Genomic DNA, 19,721 nt, shown 5'->3' on the forward strand with positions numbered 1-19,721 from the left:
GAGGGTGCTCTGGGAATATGGGGTCCGGGGAGCCTTACTCAGGGCTGTCCGGTCTCTGTATGACCGGAGCAGGAGCTTGGTTCGCATGGCCGGCAGTAAGTCAGACCTGTTCCCGGTGCATGTTGGACTCCGGCAGGGCTGCCCTTTATCACCGGTTCTGTTCATAGTCTTTATGGACAGAATTTCTAGGCGCAGCCAGGGGCCGGAGGGGGTCTGGTTTGGGGACCACAGGATTTCATCTCTGCTCTTTGCAGATGATGTTGTTTTGTTGGCTCCATCAAACCGGGACCTCCAGGATGCATTGGGGCGGTTTGCAGCCGAGTGTGAAGCGGCTGGGATGAGGGTCAGCACCGCTAAGTCTGAGGCCATGGTTCTCGACCGGAGAAAGGTAGTTTGTCCTCTCTCGGTGGGTGGAGTGCTCCTGCCTCAGGTGGAGGAGTTTAAATATCTTGGGGTCTTGTTCACGAGTGATGGAAGATCGGAGCGTGAGATCGACAGGCGGATTGGAGCTGCGTCCGCTATTATGCGGTCGCTGTACCGGTCCGTTGTGGTGAAAAGAGAGCTGAGCCAGAAAGCAAAGCTCTCAATTTACCGGTCGATCTTCGTTCCAGTACTCACCTATGGTCATGAGCTTTGGGTCGTGACCGAAAGAACGAGATCCCGACTACAAGCGGCTGAAATGAGTTTTCTCCGGAGGGTGGCTGGACGCTCCCTTAGAGATAGGGTGAGAAGCTCGGTCACCCGGAGAGAGCTCGGAGTAGAGCCGCTTCTCCTCCGCATCGAGAGAAGCCAGTTGAGGTGGCTCGGGCATCTGGTCCGGATGCCTCCTGGACGCCTCCCTGGTGAGGTGTTCCGGGCATGTCCCACTGGGCGGAGGCCCCGGGGAAGACCCAGGACACGCTGGAGAGACTATGTTTCTCGGCTGGCCTGGGAACGCCTCGGGGTCCCCCCAGAGGAGCTGGAGGAAGTGGCCGGGGAGAGGGAAGTCTGGGCATCTTTGCTTAGACTGCTGCCCCCGCGACCCGGTCCCGGATGAAGCGGAGGAAGATGGATGGATGGATGGATACTGATGAGACTAGTCGCCAACCTCCTTTTCAGTGTTCCTGTCACTACATGCTGCAAAAAATTTAACATTTGTATTAAATGGGTCAAATCAAAGTACTAAAGTCCCCGATGATTTTTTTTTAAATTTAAATAAAATGTTCCAAGAAGTGTTTTAATTGTGATTATGAGGTTTTAGACCAAAATCTCACAACCATAATGTTTTAAAAAGCAATTTTTCATGTTAATCTGAAGCCTCCGTTTCCAAAATCTTCCCTGAGGGGGCGTGGCTTTTGAAACTGAGCTGGCAGCATCCAAATCTTGATCACAATCCCTCCAGTATTTCAAAAATGCACTGTTATTGTCTTTTCCAGCGGCTGGGGCATTCGGGACAACCACGGGGGGTCTGTTCGGCCAACCCAACCAACAGACCACCGGCAGCCTCTTTAAACCCTTTGGAGGGTCAACCACCACTCAAAGCTCCGCCTTCTCCTTTGGTGGCAACACCACCATGGGTCAGCCCAACACCAGCAGCATGGTGAGGATCCAGGCAGCAGCGAGCTGATCACCAAAGGTGGTTGGATTTTTCTGAAAATGTCCATGATTCTTCAGGGTTTGTTCGGAAACACGGCGGCCCCCCAGCCGGGGGGATTGTTCGGTTTAACGCCGACCAGCACAGCCACAGGATTTGGGACGGGCACTGGATTGTTCGGCCAACCCAGCTCTGGGTTTGGAGCAGTTGGAACACAGGTAAGAACTGGATTTTAAAAAAAAAACCATCAGAACCAAAACTCTTCATGAAGTTCTAGTTCCACAGGTGTGACTGTGATTGTTCTCTTATAGCCAAGTTTGTTTGGCAACAAAGCCACAGGGTTTGGTACCACCACCACCAGCGCTCCGTCCTTTGGCACCAGTACCGGAATCTTTGGTGCCAAACCTTTGGCACTGGGAACCGGAACCAACCCCACTGGTTTTGGTGAGTGTTCTGACCCACAACGTTTTTCATGGACCCCCTATGGTGTTCAGGGCCTGTTACAACTCAATATACTATTCTGTCAGCACATACTTTTTTTTGTAAAAATAGTTTAATCAGTGATTGATCAGTACCTGTAATTAAATGAATCTATTTTAATCTAACCTAATAATTGCTGTGATAAGTCTCATTTTGAAGTATTTTCATTTAAATTGATTAGTTGTGGTACAGTAAAGGATCAAAATACAGCTTAATGACTGGCTTTATGAAGTTTTATTTTAAGAGACTTCAAACCTTTACTTTTGTAAAACCAACGGGAAGCTTTTTCAATCTTGAATAATTGATAAAAAGACGAGCCAAAAACAAGAACAAAACATCAAGCCCAGAGTGTTGTAAGTTAATACATAAAAAAAGTAGGGGGACTTGTCTGAGCAATAAAAAAAAACAACTTTTAATTGTAGTAAATTCTGTCCCATTTGATCAGCTCTTGGCGTCCCCCTGAATTTAAAACAAAGTCCTCTTTGGGCTTTATCCCTTACATAATGCGTAGGAGTTGTGTTGTGGGTTTGTTCGAGCTGGTTCTATTGAGATCTACAAAGTCACACATTGATGATGTCACAGCAGCGACAGATGGGCGGCACGAGCTGCGTACTAAAAAGCTATGTTGTGCAGGACTATCTAGTGCTCTGGATCTCACTACTTTACTTTCTTTCTTAAGTAAAGTAAAGACTTCTGGGAAGTTTCTAGGACTCTGTTTTGCAATTGTTGATTTAGACGGCACTAGAAAATGGCGAACGTCACTATAAAGTGAGTTGGGAAGGAATTCGGACATAGACATGCACAGAGAACAATGTAAAGCTGAGTTTGAATAAAACATAAACAGTTGGACCCTTGTTTTCTTATATTTGAGATCACAACCCTGGTTAAAGATAAAAAAATATATTAATGCAATTTTTAAAAAGAGCTAATTTGTCTGTAATTAGCTATTCGTGATCAACGCCTAGTTTTAGTGCAACAAAATGTCAAACTTTTATTTTAAAAAGAGATTTTTATTTTAAAAAATAATTGAAGTTTGTTTTTGCTTCAAAATAAAAGAATACACTTTTAAAGTGAGCCATTCAGATTGTACGAATTGTCACATCTTTTAAAAGTTCATATATATTCAAAAATTCTGAAAAATACAAACGATGCAAATAAATTGCATACAAAATTAAAGCCGTTTTCCTTTGTGGCTGAAGGTTTTGGAACGGCCCCAGCAGCTGGAAGTCTGTTTGGCAACAAAGCCGCCACCGGAGCCCTGGGGACCGGACTGGGAACCAGCTTTGGGACAGGTAACCATAGAAACAGAATCCTGGCATTGGAGACGCTCACAGGGGCATGGGCAAAGCTGTTCAGCTATGATTTTTTTCATTTGACAAACTTAACTTGGGGAATTTTCTGTAAACATACACTCTTAAATTTGGTTTCTTAGAATTTCTTAAAATTCCTAAATTTTGCTAGTTTATATTTGTAGACACTCTGGAGCAGAGTGTGAGCAATAAAACACTTTTAAGTGATTTCAATTTGCTCAAACTCTGCCATTGTGTCCCTTTAGAAAATGTTTTACATCCTAACGTAGGCGTTTTTCCTGGCTTTCAGAAAATTCAACTTTGAAAATCAGACATTAAGTTATCCTCAGATTAATCGCATCATCTCTATGTCAGAGTTTCTGGTGGGTTTCAGAATCTCACAGATTCTTGCTGCACTTTTGTGTGTCTCACAGTGGGAACAGGAACCGGTCTGTTTGGAAACACCCAGAACAAACTGGGCACCTCGCTGGGAACAGTCGGAGCCTTTGGAACAACAGGGTTCAACACCGGGACAAGCTCGCTGGGCTTTGGAGCACCGCAGCAGCCTGTTGGTAAGATGATCCCCTGGTCAGGGAACTAGGGCTACCCCAAACGATCTTTTTACATTTTTTTATTTGTCGACTAATCGGTTTGTGCAGCGACTGGATGTAAAACACTAATTTAAACCATCATTATCTTTAAACTTGAAGTGTTTAAGCTACATGCAAACTAAAATAAAGACAATAGTTTGTTAATCATTTAATGAATCATGGAGCTTTTCAAGTCTTCAATCAAATGAGGTAATCTGAATCAACTACAGAAAACTAAACAAAAGTTTTTGTCATTTTTTTACTTTAAGTTACATTTAATTGTAGATTAATCCAGATAATGTAATGCTGCACTTGTAAACTTAGCTCTGGACTTTAAGGTGAGCTCCTTCACTTCTGGGACTCTAGTTTTCAGATCGCTCCACAATTCCATGGCAGATCTGTTCAAACGCACAGCCTCTCTGTCTGCGCGGTGAACGTTTCAAAATCCGCTCTTTGAACCGAATGATGTGATTGCGGCACGGAATATGAAAGTATGAAACTCATAATCCGCGCCGTCACTATGTAGACAGAAGTTCTGTGGACACGGATCTGCTGCAGATCTTCTTGTTTATCTCCTAACAGCAGCACACGATCCATTTAAACCCAGAAAACTGCAGCGGCAGAGCTAGCTGTGTTAGCGCCGATGTTAGCTTAGCTAAACGAAGATCTCTTCAGCGTAGGCCTGGGCGATATGGGAATTTTCATATTGCGATATCGCTTTTTTCATTTTGTGCGATAACGATATTAAAAACGATATTAGTCAAATAATCAAAGTAATCTTTATTGCAAAGAGCTTTACACTTCAGATTTTTACACCCCCCCCCCCCATTAAATGTTAGTTAGTTCAAATTAAACTTTCATTATTTTTGTATTAACTGTAGTATTGAAACTAACTGTGAGGAACATTTAAATATTTCTAATAAATATTGTACATATACATAATGTACACAATAGTTAAACCATAACGGTGGTATGTTTTCAATAGGCTGTACAGAATTTCTGATTTATTTTAATCTGACTGCAGCACATACAAGTTCCTTTCAAATTAAAATTAAGTCTTAAAAACATTGTTCTAAAGCAGCAAATATATTGCAGTTATTTTTATATTATTTTCTAATTTCTTCTGAACATAAACTATAGGTACTGCTGTGCAGCAGAAGATAATAAAATGTAAACTTAAAATAAACAGTTCTGATAATAGATTTAATCATCATTTTACTCAGTCATCTGACATGTGTACATGTTGGAGGATTGATCAAACACATAAGATCTCTTCATTTAGTGTCATGTCAGGAGTCGTTAAAAACAAGTTTATTTTACTATTATTAGATCACCTCATTAAGAAATGAGCATAAACGGAACAAATGTAACTAACAAATTCATTTTTGATACATAATAAAACAACAAATTATTCTAATTCGAAGCTCTATACAAAAGCTTTTGGTTAATATTTGAACAAAACCCTCAAACTCTAAACTCCACAGCCACAATCAAGTCCACGCCCCCCTGCGCGCGGCTGTTAGGAGTGTGCGCAGTCTCTCCTCTTTCAGCCCCGCGTGACACGTAACGCGCGGCAATAGACAGACTGTCTCCTTTTTTTCCTTTTTTTCATGGAGGTTCTCCTCTAAATCAGGTGTTTAAACTCCTGATTTTAAAGCGTGTCTTCTCTCCCTCACACTCTGTGGATCTGTCGGTAACAAACAGCTGCGGAAGAATGATCCAGTCGGACCGAACCATTTTCAATGTAGAGGAGGGGGGTCCAGTGACGACGTTTCCAAAACAAAATATATAAACATCGTTACCTTGACATTAAAAATAAAAGTATTTGCGATTATATATTGGTTATTGGTTTACTGAAATAATGTTTTCTGTTGTGTCCTTTTGTCATCATTCGAGGCCTCCGCCCCCCGCCCCGCTCTCAGTCTGGGCTCCTAGAATCAGCCGCTCCGTAAGAAGAAGAAGAAGCGCGGCTCTTCCGGGGTTTTCTTCCGTGTTATTTAACACGAACGTTTATCGCAATAGACTAATTTCACTATCGAAAAAAAGTAATATCGCAATAACGATAATTATCGTTTTATCGCCCAGCCCTAGTTCAGCGTGATCAAACTCTGTCTCAACATGCTTTATCTTCAGGTGATCATTTATCCCCATAGTGATCTCATGGAACACAAGTTCTGCCTTGCAGAAATTACATTGGACACTTTTCCTCTTTTATTTTTCTTACGTTTCCCGCATTTTCGAGCTCTGTTATTAGCGTGTTATTGGCCTGCCGAGAACTTCTGTGACATCACTGCTGACCGGATTAGCACTACTAGGCATGTGTGACAAAGAGAATATCAGACCCGGCATTAGAAAGCACGAACCGTAGTTTTGAGAACTAAACAAGGAAAAAAAAACAAACAAAAAAATCAACACTTCGACAACCAAATTATTTGACTATTTTAATTTTTGATTGGTCGTTGATTAGTCGACTAATCATGGCAGCCTTATAGGGAACGCAAATGCAATTTCAGAGACTTCAGTCATCTGACCCGTCTGCTCTGTTTAACCCGCAGCGCTTATTGATCCAAACGCTAACGCTGCCCAGCAGGCCATGCTCCAGCAGCAGCTGAGCTTCCTGGCATACTCGCCGTACGGAGACTCGCCGTTGTTCAGGAACCCGCTGTCAGACCCCAAGAAAAAGGAAGAGGTACACAAAGGCCCCACACTTTGACTATAAAGTGTCAGCTTTACAGTTTTAGATCACATCTGCTCTATTTTTTTTTAAAGCGCCTGAAGCCCACCAATCCCACCGCTCAGAAGGCTCTGATCACGCCCGCTCACTACAAGCTGACCCCCAGACCCGCCACCAGAGTCCGGCCCAAAGCACTCACGTCTGCAGGAGCTTCCAAGTCGCAGCTCTTCGATGGTCTGGATGACGACGAGCCCTCGCTCACCAACGGAGCCTTTGTACCCAGGTACTGTCTCCATGGCAACATCGTCTCAGCTGCCGGAGGCCATGCCGACACTATAGATGAATAACAGTTATTAAAGTGGCCTAAAATGGCATCTGATGCCGTCCAATACTTTTGTGGATCTAACATCTCTCCCTGAGCGAAGGGAATTTTAACCCTCTGTTTTCCTAACGTGTAGCTCAGCAAAGACTCTTGGTTAACTTGAGTTCAAACAGTAAATAACAATACATCACTTAAATTACAGCTGCTCATTGCATTGTAAAAAATGCATGTGATTTGACTGTATAATTTTTTATAATTTCTGCTTAGAGTTGTAACATGTCAGACGCTGAACAAAGTGAGAAACTTTCCTCCACCGTCAGAGAGGTTCATTATTCCAATCAGCTCAAAGCACATTCCCCGATCTTCTGCTGCACAGCAGTGTCTAGTTGCTCTTCTGACGTAAAGTCATTAACGTAAAAAATTGCATTTAAAAATTCAAATTTACACCAAAGGATGAATGCACATGAAGTCATAAACGATAAGAAATTCAATGTTTGTATGTAAATCTGCTGCAACAGAAGGATCTTTTTTGACATTTGATACATTTTATTTTCAAAGGAACTCGTACGTGCTGTAGGTTAAATTTTTAAATAGAAAACTATCATACTGTTATAGTTCACTTATTTTAAAAATGTAGAAGCTCCATTGAATAAATGAATAGCCACTAAAAAATGTAGTTTTCTAAATGTTTAATCTGAACTTTGGGGCTCTCGTAGAGTTTTGTTCTGTAAAATCTGGACCAAATGGATCTTTTGGCGTCAAAGGCTTGTAGATCCCAGAGTTAGGCCCACAGCGTAGAGACAACTCAGTGGTTTCTAGTCAACAAGCAATCCCACTACTAAAGAACCCATGGTGTTTTCTGTTAACTGAGAAGAAACAAGAAATGTAAAATTCCCCCAAAAGTCAACTAAAAATGACTGACCGTCTCTGTTATTGGTGCTTCTGGGAACAGCAGTCTATGTTGACCTGATCTCCTATCTTCCCACATTGACTTTTGATGGCTCTATAGATGGTGAAGCTGGCTTAAGAAAGATCACTTGGATTTGCAGATCCTGCAGAAGCCCTGAAAGTGAAGTGACTGTTTTTGTTTTATTCTCAGGAAGAGCATCAAGAAACTGGTCCTGAAGAACCTGAACAGCAGCCAGTACAGCAGTCCTCTGAACAAAGACGGCGACGACCTGGCCTCCCCTTCAGAGTACCCTCAGAATGGACTCAGGTCTGTCACATTCTTTGCTGTTTTTAACCACTCTGCAAAGACAGTCTCAGTTATAACTTCCAACAGATTCAATGTTCTATTGTCACTAAACTTAAAACGCTTTAACCTGACAGCTACCTCTGTTGTGACTGCAGCAGATTTTTCGACAATTTATACTAAGAAATTTGAGACTGCAAGACTGAAAGTTTCTGAAACAAAGAAGTCTATTTAGACGGCTAAGTCTGCAGTTCAGCTGCAGCTGACTGAAGGGTCTGTTTGACTCGCTCATTGGTGTTAACTAGTGCTACCACACATGATTATTTTAATAGTCGAATAATCAGTTTAGTTTTTTTCCTGATTAATCGGGTCATGAGCAAAGTGGATGTAAAACACACATCTTACCCATCATTATTGTTAAAATAACTACAAATAAAGATAATAGTTTATGAAACTTTTAATGAATCGTGCAGCTTCTGTCCATTTGTTTCTAGTGTTAAAACAAGATTGAGTCAAATGAGGTCGGCATCTGAAACAAAGGAACTAATTTTCCCTAAAGATAAAGTTTTGGTCTCACCGACTCAAATATAACAAAATGTTCATTTTTTTGGTACAACTTTGTTCAACTTTACTGCACTCTGACTCCTTACAATGTAAAGTAACAACTAATCATCTATTTTAATAGTTGACTATTTGACGACTAATCGATTAGTCGTCTGATCATGCTAGCGTTTACTGATTATTTATTTATTTATTTACAGCAGTGTCGGGCTATGTCAACCTTTGCACATACATAACATAATCATCTGCCAAAAATGGACAAAGTTTAAATAAGATTTATTTTAGTTCACACTGACAAAAACATCAAACACTTGAAAATAAATGGATTAGACCTCTCTGAGGTTACCCTGCTCTGGACCAGGCCGACCTCACAATGAACCCGCATATTATTTAAATTTTAATTGGCTTTTGTACTTTGGATTTTGATCTATAATTGTTTTAGTACCCTTTAAACCTGATCTTTCAACATCATCATCGTCTACCATGCACTGACTGTAACTCATATACAGTGTTCCTTCGCTGTTGCGGTTCACCTTTTTTTCTGTCCTGGTTTGCTGTAGATCATCGCCCATCTCCTCTGTGTCATGTTTCCTTTAAAGAACGTGTTCAGTTTACCACGTTTACCCCTCATTTGCAGATGTTTTTTTTTATTCTATAGAACTGGACTTATTCTGTATGAAGATTTAGAATTTTAGAGAAGAAATTGTGAAAATGTTCATGTCTGTCTGAGAAAAGTGAATGAAGTGTGTAATGGAGGGTTTTACGGCCTTAAAACATTTATTATCTTACTGCAGAGGTTTAAGTTTATGAGCACATATTAGAGCTGTGCAGAGCAGCCAATTTAAGGCACGTCAAAACGTGAATTAGGTTTGGTGTGTATTCAGCATAAGATGCTGGAAGAGTTTGAAATGCCTCCTAGATTATACTTGAGTAAAAAAAAGAAAAGAAAAATGAGACAAAAAAGACGTACAAGTAAAAACATTCCATTTTCATCATCTTCTTTTTAGCCTAGTGGAGGATGAGCTTCAGGAGATTCCAGATCCACGCCGTCAGTCCAACAACGATCCAGAGGTCACTCAGTTCTACGTCAACCCCATCGCCAAGCCAATTCCTCAAGGCCGCACCCAGGCCAACCTGCAGGACACCATCACTGAGCTCAACATGCACAAAGTGCCCAGGACTGGACTGGAGGTGAGCTTCACACATGATGTTCAAAGAACCCAGCCTTCACGGGCCACATCAAACTGTTTGTGTTCACTGCGTTTTTGTGATGTCTGTCACTGATTCAGCTGAGCAACGAGGACATGTCTGCGTCTCTGGGGGAGGAGTATCTGCAGGAGGATCAGGAGGAGGAGCAGCAGCAAGAGGAGCAGCGATCTCCTCACCCTGCAGGTCAGAAACGGTCTGCTGGTGGGATTTCTGATCCTCTGGATCTGGACCTTCAGACGTCTCATTCATAAGTCGTGAGCTGCAGAGTAAAGATGAAATTTAAGGATCATTCTGTCAAATTTAGATTAGAATCATTCAAACTTAACACAAACATGCAGCAGCATTTGAATTATTCAGTATTTTTAACATTTTTTCCTCATAAAATTGATCCCAGCATATTGTCTGTGAAATCCTTCTCAAAAGCAGCGTGATGCACTGAGCTTCATTCTGACCGCTACTCCTAAAGATTGGACACAGTTTCTTTTGTTCTTGTCAAAAAATGTTCAGAGCGTTTCTTTGTTTACACTCCTTTGTTTTAGTCGTCATGGTTATGGGTGTAGATCATCGTTACTCAGGGGACTATTCAGTTCATTAATCGATCCATAAGGTTCACAAATTAACCACAATTCTTAATATTTAATATATTGTGTTTGATTATGTATGTATGTATATATATGTAAACTGGAAGTATAAAAATGTAAAAATCTATTTGAACACCATCATTTGTGTCTCTCAGAACAGGCGATCTTATTTAAAAAAACATAATGCATAAAATACTAAAATGTTCATATTTTAATTGTATTGATCACTCCTTTAATGTTTCTATCATCCATTTAATGTTAAATATTCATTATGTTCTATTCAAATTGCCGACTATATTTAAAGCAATAATATTTTTAAGGCCTATTTTCAGTAAACTGAACTTTAGTCTCTTTTTTTCCATCTATGAAAATCACTTGATGTTTTTTTATTTTTTTTTTTATTTCTCATGACGGCAGCAAATTTGCTTCATAGATCTAAAGTCCAACATTATTCTGCAATTTGACAGTGATAATTACATTGAAATGTATTTTACTATACTTTACTATATTTATAATGATCACAAATCAATGACGGCACAAATATTTGTACTTATCTTTTCTGGAGCCGAGTGCTAATATCCAAGTTTTTGGATAGTTGTTAAAACCCTGATCACGGCTGCAGCAAGGAAGAGTTCACATCCATGTTCTGATTCTCAGGTATCGTCCTGAACCGGGTCGGGTATTACACCATCCCCCCTTTAGAGGATCTGGCTGACATGGTGGATGAAAACGGAGAGTGTATTGTGGAGAACTTCACTGTCGGAAGGAAAGGTAACCACTTCCTGTTCTGTTAATGAAGACTTCAGTGAATATAACTGGACACACACTCACCCCCGTGCTCTGATGGGCCCGCACAGGATACGGCTCCATCTTCTTCCCCGGGGAGGTCAATTTGACGGGCCTGAACCTGGACGAGATCGTTCACTTCAGACGCAAAGAGGTCATCGTGTATCCCGATGACAAAAACAAGCCACCTGAGGGGGAGGGGCTTAACAGGTGAGTGACAGGAGATCTAATTAAAAGAAAAACCTTATTTAAGAGGATTTCAGAGAGGCACCTGCAAACACCACGCCCTCCTGAAGCATCTTTATGATGATTTATTTTTTCCTCGTGTTATCTGCTCTCAGCTAAAACAATACTTCGTGATTGAGGTTTTGTTCTGCTCTGATGTTCCCTGAATCTGCTCTCTCAATGGCAGACGGGCCGAGGTGACTCTGGACGGCGTCTGGCCCAACGACAAAACCAGCTGCACTCAGATCAGGAGCCCCGACCGCCTGGCGGACATGAATTATGAGGGCCGGTTAGAGAAGGCGTCCCGCAAACAGGGTGCACGTTTCCTGGAGTACAGACCAGAGAGTGGATCCTGGGTGTTTGAGGTCAGTCTCTGCCCCTTCACGGTTTTGAATGAATGATCTTCTTTCCATCAACAGCTCTGCTGCACATGACTAAACCCTCATCTGTTCCTAGTGTCTAGTTCAGGTTCTGGAGAAGAGAAGATGGTATCTTCACATTGACTGCAGTCAAATGAGCCGCCGTTCACATTTCTGTGGTCAAATCAGCATCACTGGATTTTTGGTGTGAGTTTCATCCAATACTTACGGTAGCAGGACTGAGAACGCTGGAAAATCTCCACCAGACTCCACGGAGCTTCTTGATGTGACCACGGAAATGTGAACGGCGGCTCATTTGACCGCAGTTGGAAAGGATTGTAAATCAATGAAAGAGCATTTTGATGTTAGCTTTGATTATTTTATCAAGAACTCTGAGAAACCAATGATTGAATGTATTGATCACAGCAACGTCAAACACAACTAACGCCGCTTTTCTCCTTCAGAATCTACTGGAATTATGGTGTTAACGGTTGAAACGTTACACTTCGTTAAAGATTTTGTGAATAAGTGTCACAGATGACACCTCAGGTGTTAATGGCATAACAAACATTAACCTGCACCAAGGACGCTGACTCCTCCTCTTCCTTTTTCCTCAGGTCAACCATTTCTCCAAGTACGGCCTCCAAGATTCGGATGAAGATGACGACGTCCCACCCAAAGCAGACCCCAAAAAACTCAAGATGATGTCACTTCCTGCCTCCAAGCTGCAGCATCTGCTTCCCCCATCCCAGCAGCAGGTGGCACCACAGGCTCAGGTAGAGCAGCTTGAGACTGATCTGTCTAATGTCTCTCCTGCAGTAGGTTTGTTCTCTGCTCAGCTGTCGATCACAAAGATGCACAATTCAGTTTCCTTCCTCAGATGATTCAGATCATGGAAAAACTGCTGTGAAGATCTGAGCTTCTGCTGATGGTTGAACCTAAACCCTCAACAGTTCTGTAGTTTGAATGTGCTGCAGTAAAATGTCTATTCTGAAATCCTGACCTGAGATTTTAGAATCTCTGAAGGTCCAATCATGGGGGTATTTTGGGTTCTTAATTGCTTCAGAATAAGACCTGGAATCAAAGCTGTCTTTAAATTTTTTTAACTTTCTCACAAATCCAACTGGAATGTTCTGGTATGTTTTCCAAGTGACTTCCACTTCAGTGAAATATGTTTGAATAAAGTTTGAAAAGATGATTTTTACCATTTTGTCCAGTTTGTTCGTTGTGGATCTAAAAGCTGCTGGTTGTGTCTTCTGTAAGTCTGGACTGTTTTTACCAGCGTTGATCCAGATCAACGGTCATGGAATTGAAGCATGGAGAGAAGTGCAAAGATTTGGATCTTTCTATCTGTGACATGAAGCATTTTTCCAAGAGGGAATGTTTCAGTGATTTTCTCTGCTGCTTTTTAAGTTTTTGAGTGTTAAGAGGCCATACCATGATTTTCTTCAGCCTCTCAGAGAGAACTATATCCATATATATGATCTTATATTATCTTTGGAACACTAAAAAACAAATTGAAATATTAGTAATTATTTGAGTTTTTTTCCGACCCGGAAGTAAAACGACTAGAAACCTGAAGCTCCGCCTCCCGCTGCGTGTGTGTGCCGCCCATTTCATGATGTCATCCTAGAGCCTTTGGCAGCATGTCTGCAAATCTCCAATGAAGATGAGCCAAACTTCCTCAAAGATGGATCCTCATACCATATATCTGCCCGTAGTAGCCCTGGTCGTTGCTGCACTGGTTCACAACACAAAAATTATTTTTCTTGGTGTGACCCATTTAAGTTCCTACCCCGTCGCCCTTTCAGTTTTCCTATAACTGAACGTACCAGCCCAGTGTTCTCCAGTCTGTGGCGGTCAGCTGACCTCGCGCCCGTCTTCTTTCTGTTCAGTCTGTTGACCTCATGAGCGGCGTGGCGGAGTTTGACAGCGACATGGCTGACATCACCCAGAGCCTTCCTCCAGAGAGCATGCTGGGAGGTGAGGAGGAGGGCACTCTTCTGCAGGGGGAAATGGACGGAACCAGCCCAAAGCTCGGTGGTCTGGTGTCTGAGGAGCACGACAGCATCTCTGCATCCACACACCTGGCCTCCTCCATGGGGATCAACCCGCACACCCTGCAGGTACGGTCGCAGGCCGGTGTCCCACTGTCTGCCTCGGGCTTCAGAGCACATATCCGGACCAGTAATCAGGAAACACTAATAGATCTCAAGTTTTGGATCAAAGTAGTTTCAGTTCATCTTCTCTTCACACATTGGCTTTCTTCTTCTGCTGCGTTAGCGAGGCACTAGGCTGTTGTCCTGCATCTGCATGAAAACGACAACAGCCTAGTGCCTGGACAAAGAGTGGATCTGACAGAGGAACAGAATTCTGGATCCAGAATTTTACAAATTGAACCATCCAAAACCACTTCATCAGCAACTATTTTGATTATTTTTCTTATCAGACGCGATTTAAATCATGCCTGACAACAGAATCGTGTGTCTGATAAGAAAATATTAAAAAAAAGTTATGAATGCCACAGACACTTTGAACTTTATCGCACTTCATCAACAGTCACTCTTGGAGCTTATTTGCCAGTAGCCTTGATGGGTTACCATGACAACATAGTGGGTTTGTTTACACAGCAGCCCATAAGCCGGACTGAAGCCAAGATCATGTGACCGTTCAAATGAAACCGGGTTTCCAACAGGAAATCAGGAGGATTGTTTCCACGATAACGTGTTTGTTTTGACTGGATGTTTGTCTGCAGATCATGAAGGCGTCTCTGTTTGCCGAGGATGAAGATGACGTAGACGTGTTCCAGCACCAGGGTGGGATGAAGGTCTCCACTGACGTCTCGTCTCCACGCCTCGTCTTGCCAGCTTCTCTGGGTCGGCCCTCTGGTAAGGGCTGCCCCCCCACCGGGTTTGGTCCTCTTGGTGTTCTCAGTCTGATCAGTTTGTCTCTGCAGTTGGTGGACTTCTCCAGACTCGCTTCTCTGCTGGTCACCTCTCTGACTCGCCACGCCCTTCCCTTCGAGCATCTCCAGTTGGGCCAGAACCCCCCCGCTCGGTACAATGGAAAGGACTGGGTCCCTCCCCTTTCCTGCTTCCCCCTCGGACAGCAGAACCCCCAATCAGGACGGTCAGAGTGCGGCGCTTGGGCGGAGCTGTCCCTCTGAAAGAGTCTGTCACTCAGGGGAAGGTGGGTACTTCAGGGTTTGTTTGTTGTTGTTAAGGATCCCCATCAGGTATTGGATTTACTCAAGCTATCCTTCCTGGGGTCCTGTCTCCTCTCAGCCATGAGGGTTTTTTTCTGTACCAAGAATTTATCCATCTGGCAAACTTGCATTTTGTTGTAACCCTTGTGCTATCCAAGGCATGTTTACATTAAAAGTGGGTCATCTGGACCCCACAAGACAGCACAGTGAACTGTTATTTCAAGGATTTTTTTTATCTTCACTGATATCTGTGGCAGAAATAAAATCCAGTCCACTTTTATCATAGGAGGGATCACACGTAAGGGTGGGGTCATCTGGACCCCATAAGAGAGCACGAGGGTTAAAGCACTAAATGACTGGTACAACCGTCCTCAATCATTACGTTCTATAAGATCTTTCCCAGCATTTAGAAAAGCTCTTTTTATTGTTTTTAGTTTTCTTATTTTATATTGCCACTATTTTAATGTGTTATATTTATATTTATTCATTCTTCTTGTGTAAAAAGAAAGTTTTATTCTTTCTGAAAAGTTACAATCATACATTTGTGTAATTAGATATTGTGGTAATGCATTCCATGCCACCCTTTCTCTGTAATGAACCTTTCCCTTGCTCTGATTTGTCAGACATATGTAGAAGAAAGCGATTATCATTCGATTACCATTTGATTGTCGTGTAAAATCTAGATGCACATCTCTGAAAAAACACAAAAATTCCAGTCTTTTTGTAATGACAGTAGTGGGTGGGAAATTGATCTAAAGGTACTTAATTCTGCCTCTTACACTTAACCAGACCAATTGATTATGCATCTTACTAATATTTGTTGTAAAAGGACAGCTCAGTACAAGACAAGCTGCTTTATTTTGATCTATCTGTAGTTTATTTAAATTTGATTAATCTGTATGAGACCAAACCATTGCACAATAATAAAGACGAAAATAAGGATTCGACCAACATCCTTTTGATAGTACTTGGTATACATTTTTGACCCCATCGGACCATAGTCATGCTTCTACCTATTTTGCTCAGTATTTGCTCAATATGATTATTCCATATGGAGGTACTGGGGGAGGAGCTTCATCTGTGTACTCTTCTTACAGGGAGGTCTGCTGATGGACGCAGGGCTGTTTGCTGGCCGCTCCTTCAGGGTGGGCTGGGGTCCCGGCTGGACGCTGGCCCACTGCGGTAGCAGACTCAGCTCTCAGACATCAGAACCAGGAGCGAGCCGAGAGGCGGACCTGGCCGACTTCAGCTTCCTGCCCAAACCTGCCAGGACCAAACCGTAAGACTGCTGCTCCCCACTCTGAGGGCGACTCACTGGTCAGCATGGACTCTAATTTGGTAGCGACGTTTGGTTGACTTCCTCTTTAAGTCACAGAAGTGCCAACTATTTGAAAATAGATCATAGAGGAGAAATTAATAAATGTTTTTTGTGTCCAGCTGTAATTTCATGACACCAAGTCTTTCATACGCCAGAATAGAGCTATGACAGCAAAAGCCTGGAGCAAGATTCACCAGATTTGGACTGCTTGGACAGTCGCACACCCAGCCTTATCCAACTGTAGGTGGCGGACACATGCTAGTAAATAGTAGAAAAATGAAGAAGCAGCCCCTCCCTGCTTGTCCAGTGTGAACACCATGGATTACACTTGCGTTCACAAATGCATGTCAGACGCCTGTGTGTACGTAGCTTTAAAGGGTAACCAACACTTGGAATTTGGAGGCTGACTCCACCCACAGCTGAAATGCGAAAATCCAGTCAGGGGGGTGGAGCTTGGGGACAGGATTGTCATCATTACTGGAGCTGCAGATCATGACTAGGGCTGGGAATCTCAGAGTAACTGACGATATCATAGTATCTCGATATGCCAAGCATTGCAATAATCAATATATTACCTTGGTAATCTATGATATACAACTATTTTTAAAACAAATGTATCATTTTATTTTCTTCTAAACCTTCTTTTAGAACAATTTAAAACACAATATGTTCATTCAACACCCTTTACAGCATAAAAATGATATTATCAATAAATACTAACGTCTTTACAATAATTACATACATTTTAAGGCAACAAATAAACAAAGCTCCAGTTTGAACTAAAATGCAGAGTACATCAAATGACCTTCTCACTTTAGAGCAATAAACATGGAAATAAAAATTCATAATGCTGCATTTTATTTAATTTTGTCAGATAACTTTTTATTATTGAGGCACAATATTAATGTTTAGCCAGTTATTATTATATGATCGTTGTTATTTTCAAGGTGTTGCTAATCGTATTCCTTTTCCCTTCCTTTCATTAAGATTTCCTGCCCTTTTCTTTGATGATCAACACTTTTGTTACGTTCTTCATGTGTGTATTCCTAGCATACACACCTTTAGGATCAATAACACCGCTACACGTCTCATTTGGACAGACGCTGCACACCTCTCCGCCTTACCGATATTTTGTGCCACCTCTACTCATGACGTGAGGTGTGACCAGTCACAAAGTTCTGCTGTAATACCTCGATTCAACCTTCGCAGGGCAGCACACAGACTGTTTTTGACTACATTTTCAATAATTATTATTCATTTGTCAAAAATTTGGTAATGACCAACAGACAGCACTTTTAAAGCCCCATTTATAGAAGTCGATAAAAAAAGTTGATTTAGGGTTTGTTACCCTTTAACTTCAGTTCAACATCAGCAGACATAAAGCAGATGTCTTCTTCATACAGAGGAGAATAAACCAGAACTACTGTGAGAATATAAATTACTCGTCTTCTCTAGAGGATGAGGAAAGTTAGAACAGATGGTGTTGTGTCTCACGGAACGCTGAAGTGAACAGAGTCATCTCTGTGGCATCAAATCCTGATGTTTTTCTTGTTTCAGTTTGACAGAAAGTCCCTACAAGGTGGTTCTTGAGCAGCTGGTGGGCCTAGATCCTCTTCAGGGTAAGACCAGTGAGGAGGATGAGGACCAGACCGTGCTGCAGCGCCCCCTGGAGATCAGCTTGAAGTACAGCACTGTCAGCGTTCCAGACGGGTCTGAGTGTCCTCTAGTGAAGCCACAGCCCGGCGTGGAGGCTCTGCACGCGTATGCCGAGTGGATCACAGAGCTGGTGGAGAAAGAGGGCGGCTCTGAGCGTGAGTGTTACAGTTTGGGAAAGGCTCCACCTCCGACAGTGCTTCTTCTGACCCCCTGTTCCTCTGCAGCCCTGCTGGGTCACTGGGCTGAGGTCTGGACTCTGTGTGAGGCCCTCTGGGGCCGCCTGGGCCCTGCAGACCTGGAACCTGATGCTGAGACGCCGAGCCAGTATGAGCAGCAGCTTGCCAGAAGGAGGAGCTTCTCTGCCTGGCTGTCCTCTGGTGCCACCCACCGAGTGGAGGAGGAGGTGTCTGTGGCGGGAAAGGGTTGCCACATAGAGGCCATCTTCAGTTACCTGACAGGAAACCGAATCAGTGAGGCATGTCGACTGGCGCAGAAAGAAGGTGAGTTCAGCAGTAGAGGTGTGCCAAAATATTAATACTGTGATATTTTGCAATATTTCATCCTGTGATTGATTCCCGATGTGTTCTCAACAAGTATTGATCGATTATTTTCTTTGAAGAGGCTGTAAAACTTTATACTAGTCCTTTGGTGAGACGTTCTTTTAGTGGTAGATAGGGGGCGCACATTGCGAGACACCAATGTGTCTGGCAGCTACTGGAAGTATTTAATTTTTCTGCTGTTGTTTACAACTATTTTGCACCAAGTAGTGGCACTGGTGATCATGTTTACTATTGTTAACACTTAATTTTACAGATAATTCCAATTCAATTGGTGTCAATGTTTGTCAAAGACAATATTACTGATTTCAGCATAAAAGTGTCTATTATTTGTTGCACGCGAGTTATAAGAGATGATGTTTGCCAATTATCACAGTATTGCGATATCTTCGATATCATGAGCCATGTATAGCGATTCCCAACCCTATTCATCAGTCCTTAACCCTCCCCAGCCGTGTCCTGCAGGAAACCGCTCTGCTTACACCTGCTTGTTTGCAGGAGACCACCGTCTGTCCCTGCTGCTTTCTCAGGCCACCGGCTCTCAGATGTGCCGCGACCTGCTGGGCCTGCAACTCGCCGACTGGAGCCGCACTCAGACGGACTGCTACCTGACCGAGGAACGGCTTCGCATCTATGCTCTGCTCGCCGGAAAACCGGTATGCGCTTCCCCTCTTGAGAACCCCACAGCCCAGACTCCGGTCTTCTGAGTGCCGACTCTCCCTGCAGGTGTGGCAGTCCTCAGAATCGGTGGTGAACGTGTGCTCGCAGCTCGACTGGAAGCGCTGCATCGCCCTCCACCTCTGGTACATGCTGCCCCCCACGGCGTCCGTGGCTGACGCCCTCGCCAAGTACGAGGCGGCCTTCCAGGTGAGCCACAGTCGACCTGCAACTATCCTCTTCCTCCTGCAGGAAAACTCACTTCAGTTCACTTCCTACAGGGCTCAGCTGAGGGAGGGAAGTATTCCTGCGCCCCTCTCCCCCCCTACTTGGAGGCAAAACACCTTGATGATGATGATGATGATGATGACGAGGAAGAGTCTAATCGTCCATTGTACGATCTGTGCTTCCACCTGCTGAAGCTCTACAGTGACAGGTAAGCCTCACCTGTAAGTGATCTCATCTACATTCAGCCTCTAAACACCCC

The 19,721-nt window shown here is 42.9% G+C and overlaps 1 protein-coding gene and 1 long non-coding RNA gene across 3 annotated transcripts in view; one reads left to right on the top strand and one right to left on the bottom strand.

The window, feature by feature from the left end:
• The window catches only part of nup98 (nucleoporin 98 and 96 precursor), a 34,976-nt gene that overhangs the window by 9,225 nt on the left and 6,030 nt on the right, over positions 1 to 19,721 (top strand). For both annotated transcript variants that reach the window (XM_024261247.2, XM_024261246.2), the window contains exons 8-30: positions 1,416 to 1,579; positions 1,654 to 1,791; positions 1,885 to 2,017; positions 3,253 to 3,345; positions 3,777 to 3,914; positions 6,488 to 6,621; positions 6,702 to 6,889; positions 8,028 to 8,144; positions 9,689 to 9,872; positions 9,971 to 10,073; positions 11,129 to 11,242; positions 11,329 to 11,467; positions 11,670 to 11,847; positions 12,459 to 12,617; positions 13,737 to 13,967; positions 14,597 to 14,729; positions 14,798 to 15,030; positions 16,144 to 16,325; positions 17,922 to 18,175; positions 18,245 to 18,520; positions 19,076 to 19,233; positions 19,304 to 19,444; positions 19,516 to 19,670. In XM_024261247.2, the coding sequence (XP_024117015.1) occupies positions 1,416 to 1,579; positions 1,654 to 1,791; positions 1,885 to 2,017; positions 3,253 to 3,345; positions 3,777 to 3,914; positions 6,488 to 6,621; positions 6,702 to 6,889; positions 8,028 to 8,144; positions 9,689 to 9,872; positions 9,971 to 10,073; positions 11,129 to 11,242; positions 11,329 to 11,467; positions 11,670 to 11,847; positions 12,459 to 12,617; positions 13,737 to 13,967; positions 14,597 to 14,729; positions 14,798 to 15,030; positions 16,144 to 16,325; positions 17,922 to 18,175; positions 18,245 to 18,520; positions 19,076 to 19,233; positions 19,304 to 19,444; positions 19,516 to 19,670 (3,745 nt within the window). The remainder of the gene's footprint in view (positions 1 to 1,415; positions 1,580 to 1,653; positions 1,792 to 1,884; positions 2,018 to 3,252; positions 3,346 to 3,776; positions 3,915 to 6,487; positions 6,622 to 6,701; positions 6,890 to 8,027; positions 8,145 to 9,688; positions 9,873 to 9,970; positions 10,074 to 11,128; positions 11,243 to 11,328; positions 11,468 to 11,669; positions 11,848 to 12,458; positions 12,618 to 13,736; positions 13,968 to 14,596; positions 14,730 to 14,797; positions 15,031 to 16,143; positions 16,326 to 17,921; positions 18,176 to 18,244; positions 18,521 to 19,075; positions 19,234 to 19,303; positions 19,445 to 19,515; positions 19,671 to 19,721) is intronic.
• Positions 11,412 to 12,114, bottom strand: LOC118599608. Its single transcript, XR_004949021.1, has 2 exons — positions 12,071 to 12,114; positions 11,412 to 11,953 (listed from the first exon to the last, which is right to left on the bottom strand). It is a non-coding gene; the product is annotated as an uncharacterized LOC118599608 (long non-coding RNA).

The sequence above is a fragment of the Oryzias melastigma genome, linkage group LG14 (assembly GCF_002922805.2).
Source record: "Oryzias melastigma strain HK-1 linkage group LG14, ASM292280v2, whole genome shotgun sequence".
NCBI lineage: Eukaryota > Metazoa > Chordata > Actinopteri > Beloniformes > Adrianichthyidae > Oryzias > Oryzias melastigma.